This window comes from Saccostrea echinata, unplaced genomic scaffold (genome assembly GCF_033153115.1).
Source record: "Saccostrea echinata isolate AGI-Se365-2 ecotype Australia unplaced genomic scaffold, CSIRO_AGI_Sech_v1 ptg000009l, whole genome shotgun sequence".
Taxonomy (NCBI): Eukaryota; Metazoa; Mollusca; class Bivalvia; order Ostreida; family Ostreidae; genus Saccostrea; species Saccostrea echinata.
Genome location: NW_026889758.1, coordinates 48,935,257 through 48,949,106, shown reverse-complemented (window position 1 = coordinate 48,949,106; position 13,850 = coordinate 48,935,257). Strand labels below are relative to the sequence as shown.

General features: G+C 35.5%; 1 protein-coding gene and 1 pseudogene across 1 annotated transcript; both read left to right on the top strand.

Moving 5' to 3' along the window:
* Positions 1-4,950, top strand: LOC133184027 (uncharacterized; annotated as a pseudogene).
* Positions 4,951-4,966: 16 nt separating this feature from the next.
* Positions 4,967-6,074, top strand: LOC133184026 (uncharacterized). Its single transcript, XM_061318897.1, has one exon. The coding sequence runs from the start codon at positions 4,967-4,969 to the stop codon at positions 5,945-5,947; it is 981 nt and encodes a 326-aa protein (XP_061174881.1). The 3' UTR covers positions 5,948-6,074.
* The last annotated feature ends 7,776 nt before the right edge of the window (positions 6,075-13,850 follow it).

The window sequence follows — 13,850 nt, the reverse complement described above, 5'->3', positions numbered from 1 at the left end:
ATGGTTTTGCCGACAGTCCTAAAGAGGAGGCACTCGTTGAAAGGAGTGAAGTTAATTCCTGTTCTAAAGAGAATAAGGGGTGGACAGCCAGAGGCATTAAAAGACTTTGCTAGGATTGGCAAGGATATAAGGACAGATAATTTAGAGTTAGCTGACATTGAGGTATTGATAGTTATTTGATATGTACATGTACATGTATGTATTATAATGTTGATATTCTACATGTATGTATAAATAATTTTAAAATCTGGAATGGACCTATATAATTATTAAATATGGGATTGAATTTGGGAAACCTTATATATAATACAGTGCGGAGTTATGGTATTAATTATTTTTATTGTTTTCTATGCATATCATAAGAAATATCTTGTTTACATATATGTTAATTGTTGGAAAATTATATAATTTGGAATATATTATTTGTTTAGAAGTATGTAAGAGAATTAACTGGTGAAGAATTAGCTGAAATAATGCAGATGACGGGAAGAGAGCACAATGTAGGGGAGGCTAGATGGGTTCTACATTCTTTGATTATATTTGCCAATGAAGTTGGTCAACCAAAAGGACAGGAGTTACAGGATGTAAGCTCTTTAAGGAACTGATGTTTAATTAACAACTTATATTATGGAATGTGGGTTTTAAAAAAAAAATGTAATGTTGTTGGTGATGGTTAATATTATATTTAATTGTAGTCCCCTGGTACTAGTTCGCAAGAGCCAGTCAAAGAGAATTTGAAAAGGAAAACAAGCGGAGATAAAGATGAGATACGGGACGTATCACTGGAGGATCGTTTGAAATCTCCTTGGAGAAATCCTCAATGCAGTAAACGAGTTAAAGGACAAGGTGAGGTGCCTTTGTTTACAAGAGGATCCAAATATGTCATTAATTCTTCTTACCCTTGAGGATCTTGCAAAGACGGCAAGGAAGGCATCTCATGAGGAGGCAGAAATATATGAGGAGTTGTCAAGACAGGCATCTCGGTATCAGACTAAATTAGATATTTCAAGTTTGTGTTTGTCTGTTTTGGGAGGTAAGGCAGCAGATGCAATATCAAAAGCTGTTGCAAAGTGCTTGAAAGAAAAATCAGAGTTTAAGAATGAGTCAAAGAGAGATGTGAAGAAAGAGGGTGAAAGTGGGTATAGAAGAGATGACACACCTGTAAGCCCTTTAAACAATTTGTATCCATATCAGGCACCAAGTATGATGTATCCTTCAGGATATTTTCCTGGTTTTCATCAGTTCGGTGGATCTGGAGGTTATTATGTAAATCAAGGTTATAGATCTGGTAGGGCTAGTACATTCCGTCAAGGTTTCAGACCCAGGGGAGCATGTTTGTTCTGTGAGAGCACTTCTCATCAGGTTAAAGATTGTGAGAAAATGAAAGCAGCAAAAGGGAAGTAAAGTGATTAAGATTGATGCCACTCAATTGATTAAAATGTTTTTCAACATAATAATTTTGTCTTAAGGGGAAGAAGGACCTTTAGCTGAAAAAATACCTGTCATTCAATTTTTTTTATATTTTGTATATTTCTTATTAAGTATGTCCCACATATCTTAAAGCAGTTATATCATTAGGTTTCTAACCTTATTTTAGAGATATTGATTGACAAATATTATGCCCTACAGTATCTAAGTGGAGTTTTAATTCTCCATGTTTCCGGGCTCATTACTCTGTCCATAATTGGATTTTTAAAGTATATATAAAAAAATATGTAAGTGAACATGTATCTTTTAAAATATTTCAGAGTATGAATTGGGTTTAAAATTCGAAAAGCCAAGTTTCATCTATCACACTGCATCTGGATAGGGAAAATTACGAACTTTTTAAGACAACTTAAACAACTAAAAACGTAATTTACAAAAAATCCTATCATTCAATATTTTTAAATTTACGTTGAAATGCAAGTCCTTCAAATTATTTATTAACTGTAAAAATTTCGAATGGTGAAGCTGACCTCGATATTGCACAGGACATCGTTAAAGACGACATAAGCAGGACAAAAACTTGTCATGTTTACATTTCTCGAGTACGGGAAAAACCAACTATGACGTCACATGTAAGCTAAATAAGTGAAATAAGATATACCTACATAAGATTTCCGTCATCAGCCATGCAAAAATAATTTTTGTGTTCCCCGTTCTCAAAATACGTCATCATATACTGATTATGACCTGTTTTTACATAATAATACCGCCCTTGTATTCACCGAGTATGATCTTGCTGTACTAGCAGATCGTGTATGACGTCACCGACTTGTTGGACGCGCAGTTTAAAGAAACAGAGGAGTGGATCAGTCTTTTTTCATAATTTGTTAATGTTTACAAGAATGTTAAACTTTTTATTTTTTTAATATAAGATGGTAATTAAAGTTCAAAAATTGTCAAAAATTTATACAAGAACTGATGCTTTACACGTTTTGCACTTATATAAACGGAGACTATGACGTAGTTAAACAGAGTCATGTGACCATGTGTCCTTCATCCCCTTAATATTTGATTATTATAATGATATGTAATTGAATTTCTTTGTCTATAGTTCAAGGGACACTGATGCCCTAGTGGGTTTACCACGTGAATTGTAGGCAAAGGGATTCTTCCTTTAAGTGTACTATTGCTGGCTTGTTCTCATTTATTTAATTGTTTTCTACAGAAAAAAAAAATACAGAAAGTCTTCAAGATGAATGTACATTTATCAAAGTTCCAGACTGGGAAATGGCTAGTGGATTACCCCGGTAAATGTTCAAGTTAGAGATTAGCCAGCATGGGTAACACTTGAAGGGGGAGTTCCTTTGCTTGCAAATCACGTCCCTTCGGCTGAAGATGTTCTTGGTGGTGGTGTGCAATTTGATATAAAATGTTTGCCATTATGTGATCCCAAGTATTTTGTATCTGGTCAACTGCATGAGTGTCTTCCTCTCTGGGAGGACATTATTGACTCTAAAATGGTAAATGTTGATGTTTTACAATGGCTTAAAAATGGTGTAAATATTGATGAATTTTTTCAACATTTTAAGGGAAATTTTAAAGGTCAACATTTTGATACTGATATCCCACCTAGACAATATTTTCAAAATGCCAATAGCTGCAAACAACATGTTGAATTTATAACACGAGAGTTGTGTGAGAGAATTGCATCTGGTTCAATTAGATTGTTAGGTAAGGTGGATTGTTGTCAACCTCCAAAGGTCATAATGCCCCTGACAATTGAGCCATCAAAGCCAAGGTTATGCCATGATGAAAGGTTTCTAAATCTTTGGATAAAAGATCTACCTTTTATGTTAGATACTTTGAAAGATATTCATAGAATTGTACAGAAAAACTCACTTTTGGCAACTTGTGATGAAAAGTCTGGTTATGATCATGTGAGATTGACAGAATCCTCTCGTCTGTATTTTGGTATTCAGTTTGGTGGCTATTTGATGGTTTATAATACTCTTCCTTTTGGGTGGAAGGCATCACCTTTTATCTATCAGACAGTGGGTAAGTGTGCTACGGCATATTTAAGGAAGCCTTCAGTTCAGAATACTTTATACATTGATGATCGATTTGTTGTTTCAAGGGGAAGTGATAGGAATGATGATGAATTAGTTATTGTGGAGGCAAGGAAACTAGTGTATGTAATGGTAGAATTATTGACGAGGTTAGGATACACATTGTCTCTTAGTAAATGTTCGTTAGATCCATCTACGTGTAAAAGATATCTTGCCTTCTTGGTTGACTCTGTTAGGCAAGCTTCCAGAGGATAAGAAACACAAATTTATTCAGTTGAGAGAATCAATTCTATCAGGTAGTGAAGTTGATTTCAGAACTTTGCAAAGATTTTGTGGGAAATGCATTTCTATGTGTTTAGCAGTTCCAGGTTGTAAACTTTTTTGTAGAGAACTTAATGCTGCTATTTCTGCTTGTCAAAGAAAAAGTAAAAGTGCAAAAGTCTCAGATTCATTGAGAGAAGAACTTGAGTATTGGAGATTTTTGGACAGTTGGTCTGGCTGTTCAAAATGGAGATCTGAGTTCCATAAAAGAATAGAGTTATATACTGATGCATCTGGTTTTAGGTTTGGAGCATCTGTTAAATTAGAGAATGGTTCTACTGTATTAGGAGATTACTGGGAAAATGATGATTGTAGATCAATTCATGAAAAGGAAGCTGATGCTGTTCATAAAGCATTGCAATCTTTGAGTGAGGTTTTACAAGATTCTAGGGTTGAAGTTTTGTCTGATAACATGGCAGTAATAGGGTCTTGGAAAAACCAAGGAGGGAAATCAAGGCCACTAAATTGTATTATAAAGAAAATTTTTGGGTTTGTTGTTGAACATAACATTGATTTACATTTAACCTATGTTCCTTCAGTTATGAATCTTGCTGATGCACCTTCACGTTCTTTGAACTCTGCAGATACTATGTTAAGTGAGAAGTCTTGGTCAGTTGTTGAATCATATTTTGGCCCTCATTCTGTGGACTTGATGTCTTTGGATTCTAATGTTATGAGATCAATAGATGGTAAAGCTCTGAAACATTTTACACCATGTCATACTCCTTCATCATCTGGGGTAAATGTGTTTTGTCAGAATGTTACTGGGGAGGAGAATTTGTATGTGTATCCACCTTTTACTTTAATACTTCCTGTACTGAATTTCCTTGAAGAACAGGGTGTTGCTTGTACCATTGTTGTTCCAATGATGAATCCTCTTCCTATATGGTGGCCAAAACTTCATTCATGCTCAATTGGTTCAATTTGCTTGGGGTTGAAGGGAGAAAAAGGATGTGTTAGGATACCTAGTAGAAAGGGTTTTGTTTCAGATTCAGTTGGTTTAAGATGGCCCTTACTCGCATTTCGAGTGTCATTTATGTAGTTTTGAACCTAACATTCTATTTCCCTATTTATTGTAGGAAAGAATTTCAGATGTACACATAGATTGGGAAGCAATTGACAGGAGACTTTTACAGTTGGATGAAATTACTATGTCATCATCTGGGTTTAAGAAGAAGAATAGTCTATTGGAAGTTTTTAGTAAATTCTTAAAAAGTTTTTCCTTACCACTTGCTAAATGTACACCAAATGATGTAAGACGATTTTTGGTTTGGAAAGACTCTAATGGGAAAACAATTGTACATAATTTAAGTTGCCCATTTTTACGTTCCAAAACTAATGTTGAATGTAATTGCCCGTGCCGCTTAGCCTCAGGAACAGTAGACTGTATTATTCAGCAGCTGATTCAAATATTTGATGAGCAGGGTTTTGGAAGATATTGGGATATTACCGGTATTTCGGGGACTGGGAATCCTGCTGCATCTCCTTTAGTTAAGGAATATTTAAAATTAATCAGAGAAGAACAGGCTAAAGCACATGTACTTCCAAAGCAAGCAAAACCAATATTCTTGTCAAAGGTTAGGGCAATAGCATTGTTTATTGATAGGGAATTGAAATGTGATGATCTTCACGTTAGGGAAAGGTATGTTTTGTTTAGGGATCAGGCTTGGTTAAAACTTCAGTTTTTCACTGGTGATAGAGCTAGTGATCTTTTCTTGGTTGTTGCACAGGAGGTTAAGTGTCTAGCTGATGGGTCAGGATTAGTGTTCAAACATACATTTGGAAAGACTCTTAGAGGTGATAAAAGTAAAAGCAATTCATTTGTTATTAAAAAATGTACTGATCCTGTGGTCTGTCCAGTGAAGGGTTTATTAGATTTTGTTAGGTTTGCAAAGTCACACAATGTTGATTTATCCAAGGGATACTTGTTCAGAACAGTTGCAGAATGTGGCAGAGTTTTGGATAAGAATGTCAGTTATTCAGTGGTGTATGAGAGGTTGAGATATTATTTGTCAACATTAGGAATTTATGAAGGGGAAACGCCTCATAGTTTTCAATCAGGGTGTGCTATTACGATGACATTGTCAGGGTCAGTAGAGAATGTAGATCAAGTTATGAATCATGTGGGATAGTTTGGAAAGTCAAGCGCAGAGTATTATTGTAGAATGTCAACACTTGTTGATTCTGGAGTGGTTGCATCAAAGTTGGCAGAATCTGTGTATCAGGCAGATGTTGTTGAGAGAGAGTATAAAGAAAAGGCAGGCTATTCAGGTTTTAAAAATGCATTCCATTAGCAAAAGAGGTTGTACAAGTTAGGTGAGAAAGAAAGGTTACATAAATTAATGCATTTTCATTTTTGGAGTATTGTGATTTATACTGAGAACTGTACTTTCAACAAAATAATACATGTATTACTATGGGATTATAAGAAATGTTAATGAATTGTTATTATATATAAATATATTTAGTAATGGTTGTAATGATAATAAAATTGCGATATAAAATTTGCGTATTGTTTTTATTTGAGTATTGGGATTGGAGATTTTGTTGTTAAATGGTTATATTGAATGGACTTCTTACTTTAATGGGAAATTTGTTAAATGGGGTAATCGTATTGCAGAGTTTCATTCCCAAAACTTAATGAAAATGAATGCAATAGATATTAAACACTGAGGATATGGGTAGATCCTCATTGGTTAATATCAAAGCGGAAGTAGAGTGACGTATTAATCAGTATTAGTTCAACACCTGTGGAAGAGATTTAGGTGAATGCACATGTAAGAGACAGATGGTCATTGATATATGTATTTAAATATGATTGTGTTTGGTGGACGGTTCTCCCACCCTCCCACCTCAAAAAAAAAAAAAAAAAAAAAAAAAAATTACTGGTATGATGTTAATGCTACATGTATTTAAATATGGATTGCTCTGAAATAATATGTGTTTAATATCAACTGCATTTAGTATCTCTCCATGCAGAGTTTTCATTCCCAAAACTTAACGCAACTGAATGCAATAGATATTAAACACTGAGGATATGGGTATAACTGCTTGATGTCTAGGAGTAAAGAAGAAGGTTTTCAAAGATTGCATTAATTTTAGTGGTTTTGGTCCCACCCCTCAGGCCCGGGGAGGGGGGGGGAGGGACCATGAAATTCACAATTTTTGTTCCCCTTCACCCATAGATGCTTTATGCCAAAATTGGTTGAAATTGGTTGAGCGGTTGCAGAGAAGAAGCTGAAAATGTTCAAATGTTAACACACGTCGCACGACGAAGGACAAAAACGGATAGCAATAGCTCACCTGAGTTTACTCAGGTTCCCTAAATACACAGTCCAATGATCCTGCTTTACCTAAAAAAATTTATTGATACGTGGAAAATTTTACAGTTTAATAATTGATGTCTGATGATATATCTTTTACATAATGGCAAAATAAAATGTGTTTTTAAGTGTGATTGAACTTACAGTTAAAATCCTTCAATTACCTTATAGTCAGATTTTAGGTACTGTTTTCCATCAACAAGAGTAGACCTCATATCCTTTGCCTTGACTTGTGAAATAGTCAATTGCCCTATGATCTCATCCAGAGTTTGAAATCCTCTGCCTGCTTCAGCAACAAAGTAGTCAATCCCCTCCATGCTCTTCCTAATTGATGCAGAACACTCATTCAAAATCTTAAACAAAGTGCTTGCATGTTCCTGCCAAATATTATATATATATATATATATATATATATATATATATATATATATATATATATATATATATATATATATATATATATATATATATATATATATATACATGTATATATATATATATATATATATATATATATACAGTAAAACTTGTCTAATCCGGCGACCAGTGGTTCCAAAATTTTTGGTCGGATTAGACAACATCCGGATTGGAGAAAATTGAACCATTATAGAAAGTTAAAAATTACATAAACATAGAGTGGTAAATAAATACTTGATCAAATGTGTCATTTTTTACTTTTCACTTGAAAAAAAATCCTCTATTTCCGTTTGTTTTAAACTCTTTTTGTTCTTCAGAATTTTCATTTCTGTTTAAGTTTTTTATTCAGTAACGAAATATAATATCTCTTGGTCATTTATTAAATTTGAAAATCCTTAAATGTTTTAAACACACTCCAAAACCTCATCGTCGTTGTAAATATTATTTTGTTAGGGACAGATTCATAATTAATTTCTTTCTTTTAAAATTAATATGATTAAATATTAAGACACTTCAAATGTTATAATGAATATTGAACCAAAATCTTGTGTCGTTATGGTCGTTGTAAACTAGCGACACAAAGGGAAGTAATTCGAATTGCACGTCGTGCACACAAAACGAAAGTAGAAAGGAGGACTGGTCATGAACAAGTCTCCAAGTTTTTCTACCCAACCATCACTATTACTCGTTCTTTTGCGAGTTAATTTCCTCGCCTTACTTGAGCCATTAATGATTTTTTTATCACGTTTGTTAAAATCTAAACTGTCGATACAGGATAGATCATTAACGGGACAATAATTACCCCACGCGAGACTTCTCTAATGACCAGCGGGCACAGGTAAAAATAAGTGGCCGGATTAGAGGAGATAATTTGTACTAATTATGAGCAGTTAGTTCTTTAAATAGCGGCCGGTTTGCAGAATAGGCAAGATCCGGATTGAACAACATTTATTAAACATAAATTATAAAGGAAATTCAGGGGACTAAAATATTACGCCGGACTGAACAACATGCCGGAATGCACAACATCCGGATTCAACAAGTTTTACTGTATATATAACTCTGATTTAAGGACTAGGGAGACCAGACCATTATATATGGCTTAAGGAGACAATATACAGATTTTTTAAATTTGCTTTTTTCTAAAAAGAAATACCAGATCAAAGATCTATAGAACACCATTTAGTCGACTCTTGCTTTATTTTTTCATAATAAATGCCTCCTAAAAATATATGAAAAAAATGGTCTCCTTAATATTTTATGTTTCTCTCATATGACTTAAGGAGACCAGTGTATATTTTTTATAAATATAACTTGTGGTTTAAGTAGACCATTTTTCTTTCATAGTAATTTCACTTATTATGCATTAATTAACATATTGTTTCCAACCAGAATAGTTGCGGATGGTCATTAGTCAAGGTCAGCAGAAAGATATTTGTGCTAATGTGATTCAACATGATCAGTACAAAACTTTGAATTAAACTAAAGTCATTGCACAAGTGACTTAAATAGAGAGTAGTTGCCCCAGTGGCGCAGTGGTTAGAGCGTCTGCTCTAGAGTAGCGAAGTAAGGAGTTGATCCTTACGTCGCAGGTTCAAATCCCAGTGTGGGATGGGGAGACTGGTCCTTCAGATGAGACCGTATAAATCGAGGTCCTGTGTCGCAGTAGGTGCTGGCATGAAAAAAATCCCTCGATGCTCAATGGCCGTAAGTGCCGAGTATAGGACAAAATTTGCAGATCTCCATCGGCATGTGGTGGTGTCTCCATATGAGTGAAAAAATCTTGAGAGGAATGTTAAACAACATACAATCAATCAATATATAGAGAGTATAAGCCTAGAGTAGCTTGTTCTGATATCACATTTAACTCTCAATGCTGTCGCCCACGTGGTGCAGTGGAAAGAGCCTATGCTCTAGAGTCATGGAGTTAGTTGATCCTTTTGTCACATGTTTGAATCCCACTGTGGGACGTAGAGACCGGTCCTTCGTACAGAGGTCCAGTGTCGCAGTAGATGCTGGCATGAAAAAGATCCCTCACTGCCCATTGGCCCTGAGTGCCGAGCATAGGTCATTTGCAGCTCTCCATCGGCAAGTGTTGGCATCTCTATATGAGTGAAAAATTCTCCAGAGGGACGTTAAACAACAAACAAACTCTCAACGCCCAAAACAGTTTAACCTAAAAGTGAATGCAGACACAGATTATTCTTTAGACCAAGTATAGTATACTCCATATTGTTTTGTTGAGGACAGAAAGTTCACAGTGGACATCAAGTAGTTTTTCCTGCTATTTATACCCAGCTTCTTTTAAACCATATAGTCACCGAGTGCATTCGCTTTTCCAACTAATTGATGAAGTTCTGACCTATGCCTATATTTGTTTAAATTCTTTCTGATTTAAGAATACATTTGACCAGTTGAAACCAAGAGTACATGTACTACATAAAATTTCAAGGTTGTGATTAAGATTCAGTAAAAGTCATGCCCCATCCAGTATAGCAATATGTGGATGCCATGTTCAATATACATATTTGCTATCATTAAACTTGCAGAGACCATGAATCAAAATAATTCAAATGCTTAAAAATCATTTTATTTTTACTGCTAGTCAAAATACAGTCACTCAAGCATATCCTTTGTTAATTTGAAAAAAAAAATGATAGTTTAACATTTATTATTAATACCATACCAAAGCACAAGATAGTGCACTTCTTACATAATCCAATGATTCATGCTGTGATTTTACCTATTTAGATGCTTCTTATTTACAGTTCAGTATACATGATATACCAGTACAATGTGACACTAGCCTAGTATCAGTTAAATGGATCATTACAATTCTGTTTTTAAGAAGTTTGCAGGGTAAAAAGTATAATAAAATAAAAATGTTGATACATTTATTGATTGCATATGCTAAAAACTTTTATAAAATATCAAACATTGTATCATTACAGCTTTTACAAATTAATTCAATACATTCAAAGGTACAAAAATCAAATTATTTTCATCCACAGTTTTATCATATTCAGTTGAACAACAGCTACATCTATTATATGAAATGTATGGTAGTTGGCACTGATGGTATATATATCCTGAGCAAAGAAAAAACATACCTAATCAAAGAATACAAAGCTCACTTCTATAAATGTTATCTACTGGTAAGGCAAAGTCTCACTCAACAAACACTTTGGTAATGTATATCACCTGGATCCAAAATCTATGCAAGTTGGTCTGGGTTAGATTTAACTGCTCAATAACCCTGAAAATGTATGTTACATCCAGCATCAGAAGCAGGATACATCATCTATGTTTACTGATCACCAAAGAGTATATTGTTACTTTGAATGAACCTTCTCTAAAAAACTGGTCATTAATCCAGAAAATCTAAGTCAAATCAAGGATTGGTACCCTGAAACATTCACATGTACATACATCATCTTTGCAGGTTTGTTCAACATAGAGTTTATAATTACATGAGAATAGGACTGCTCAAAACACTTAATCTTGTGGAGTCCCCCATGTGGCGCAAAGGATAGAGTTTGTAATCTAGAGTCGCAAGTAAGGATTTAATCCTTAAGTCTCAGGTTCAAATCCACTGGGGATGTGGGGACCAGTCCTTCAGATTAGACCATATAAACCGAGGTCCCGCCTAGCAGTTGATGTGGGCACAAAAAAGATCCCTTACTGCTCAAGGCCCTGAGTGCAAAGTATAGGTCAAATTTTGCAGTTCTCCACCAGCAAGTAGTGGCATCTCCATATGGATGAAAAATTCTTGAGAGGGATGTTAAACAACAAACAAACAAAAACAAAACAAGAGGCCCATGGGCCACATCGCTCACCTGAGTAACTTTGGCCATGCTGTTCATTACCAGACTTCCCCCTTGTAATACCTATTGTAGTCCCGCCCTACCCCCAGGGGCCATGATTTGAACAATTTAGAATCTACACTACCCCAGGATGCTTCCACATAAGTTTCAGTTTTTCTGGTCCAGTGGTTCTTGAGAAGATTTTTAAAGATTTTTCCTATATATTTCAATGTAAAACTTGGATTCCCTATTGTGCCCCCCCCCCCATCCCCGGGGTCATGATTTGAACAATTTAAAGTGTACACTTCTTGAGGATGCTTCCACATAAGATTCAGCTTTTCTGGCTCAGTGGTTCTTGAAAAGAAGATTTTTCAAGATTTTTCCTATATATTTCAATGTAAAACTTGGATTCCCTATTGTGGCCTCGCCCTACCCCCGGGGGTCATGATTTGAACAATTTAGAATCTACACTACCCTTGGATGCTTCCACATAAGTTTCAGCTTTTCTGGCTAATGGATTCTTGATAAGAAGATTTTTAAAGATTTCTCCTATATATTTCAATGTAAAACTTGGATTCCCTATTGTGGCCTCGCCCTACCCCCGGGGGTCATGATTTGAACAATTTAGAATCTACACTACCCCAGGATGCTTCCACATAAGTTTCAGTTTTTCTGGCTAAGTGATTCTTGAGAAGAAGATTTTTAAAGATTTCTCCTATATATTTCAATGTAAAACTTGGATTCCCTATTGTGCCCCCCCTCCCCCCCCCCCATCCCCGGGGTCATGATTTGAACAATTTAAAGCGTACACTTCTTGAGGATGCTTCCACATAAGATTCAGCTTTTCTGGCTCAGTGGTTCTTGAGAAGAAGATTTTTAAAGATTTTTCCTATATATTTCAATGTAAAACTTGGATTCCCTATTGTGGCCTCGCCCTACCCCCGGGGGTCATGATTTGAACAATTTAGAATCTACACTACCCTTGGATGCTTCCACATAAGTTTCAGCTTTTCTGGCTAATGGATTCTTGATGAGAAGATTTTTAAAGATTTCTCCTATATATTTCAATGTAAAACTTGGATTCCCTATTGTGGCCTCGCCCTACCCCCGGGGGTCATGATTTGAACAATTTAGAATCTACACTACCCCAGGATGCTTCCACGTAAGTTTCAGTTTTTCTAGCTAAGTGATTCTTGAGAAGAAGATTTTTAAAGATTTCTCCTATATATTTTAATGTAAAACTTGGATTCCCTATTGTGGCCCCGCCCTACCCCCGGGGGTCATGATTTGAACAATTTAGAATCTACACTACCCCCAGGATGCTTCCACATAAGTTTCAGCTTTTCTGGCTCAGTGGTTCTTGAGAAGAAGATTTTTAAAGATTTTTCCTATATATTTCAATGTAAAACTTGTATTCCCTACTGTGGCCCCGCCCTACCCCCGGGGGTCATGATTTGAACAACTTAGAATCTACACTACCCCAGGATGCTTCCACATAAGTTTCAGCTTTTCTGGCTCAGTGGTTCTTGAGAAGAAGATTTTTAAAGATTTTTCCTATATATTTCAATGTAAAACCTGTATTTCCTTTTGTGGCCCCGCCCTACCCCGGGGGTCATGATTTGAACAATTTAGAATCTACACTACCCCAGGATGCTTCCACATAAGTTTCAGCTTTTCTGGCCCAGTGGTTCTTGAGAAGAAGATTTTTAAAGATTTTTCCTATATATTTCAATGTAAAATTTGGATTCCCTATTGTGGCCCCGCCCTACCCCCGGGGGTCATGATTTTAACAATTTAGAATCTACTCTATCCCAGGATGCTTCCAAATAAGTTTCAGCTTTTCTGGCCCAGTGGTTCTTGAGAAGAAGATTTTTTAATGACCCCACCCTATTTTTGTCTTTTCTTGATTATCTCCCCTTGTAAGGGGACTTGGCCCTTTATTTTAACAATTTAAACTCCCCTTCCCCCAAGGATACTTTGTACCAAGTTTGGTTAAAATTGGCCCAGTGGTTCTTGAGAAGAAGTTGAAAATGTGAAAAGTTTACAGACGGACGGACGGACAGACGGACGGACGACGGACAACGGGTGATCAGAAAAGCTCACTTGAGCTTTCAGCTCAGGTGAGCTAAAAACACATGAGGAAAATGTAAATCAGGTCAAGCATCTGAAGTAAATCTGTTAATGTGCTTTAATCCATGCAAGTTTGTCCAGGTAGAGCTTAGGAATGAACCTTGCTCCTTAAATTTTAACTAGGATGACAATGCTAGGTATATAGTAAGAACTCATCTAGACTGTCCAGAAAATCTAAAAAATATTTAGCAATTTCTTACTTGCATGATTTAAAAAAATCTGCAATCTAACATTATTTCAAAAAAAATTTCAACACATTTTCTAATTTTCAACAAATTCAATGCACTATGAGACGATTTAACATTTCTTAACCACATACACTGTACTTAAAGTGCAATATACATGCATTTTACTGTATGTTA

Coding starts and splice junctions, on each gene's coding strand:
- LOC133184026 (XM_061318897.1), top strand. CDS start 4,967: ATGTCATCATCTGGGTTTAAGAAGAAGAATAGTCTATTGGAAGTTTTT.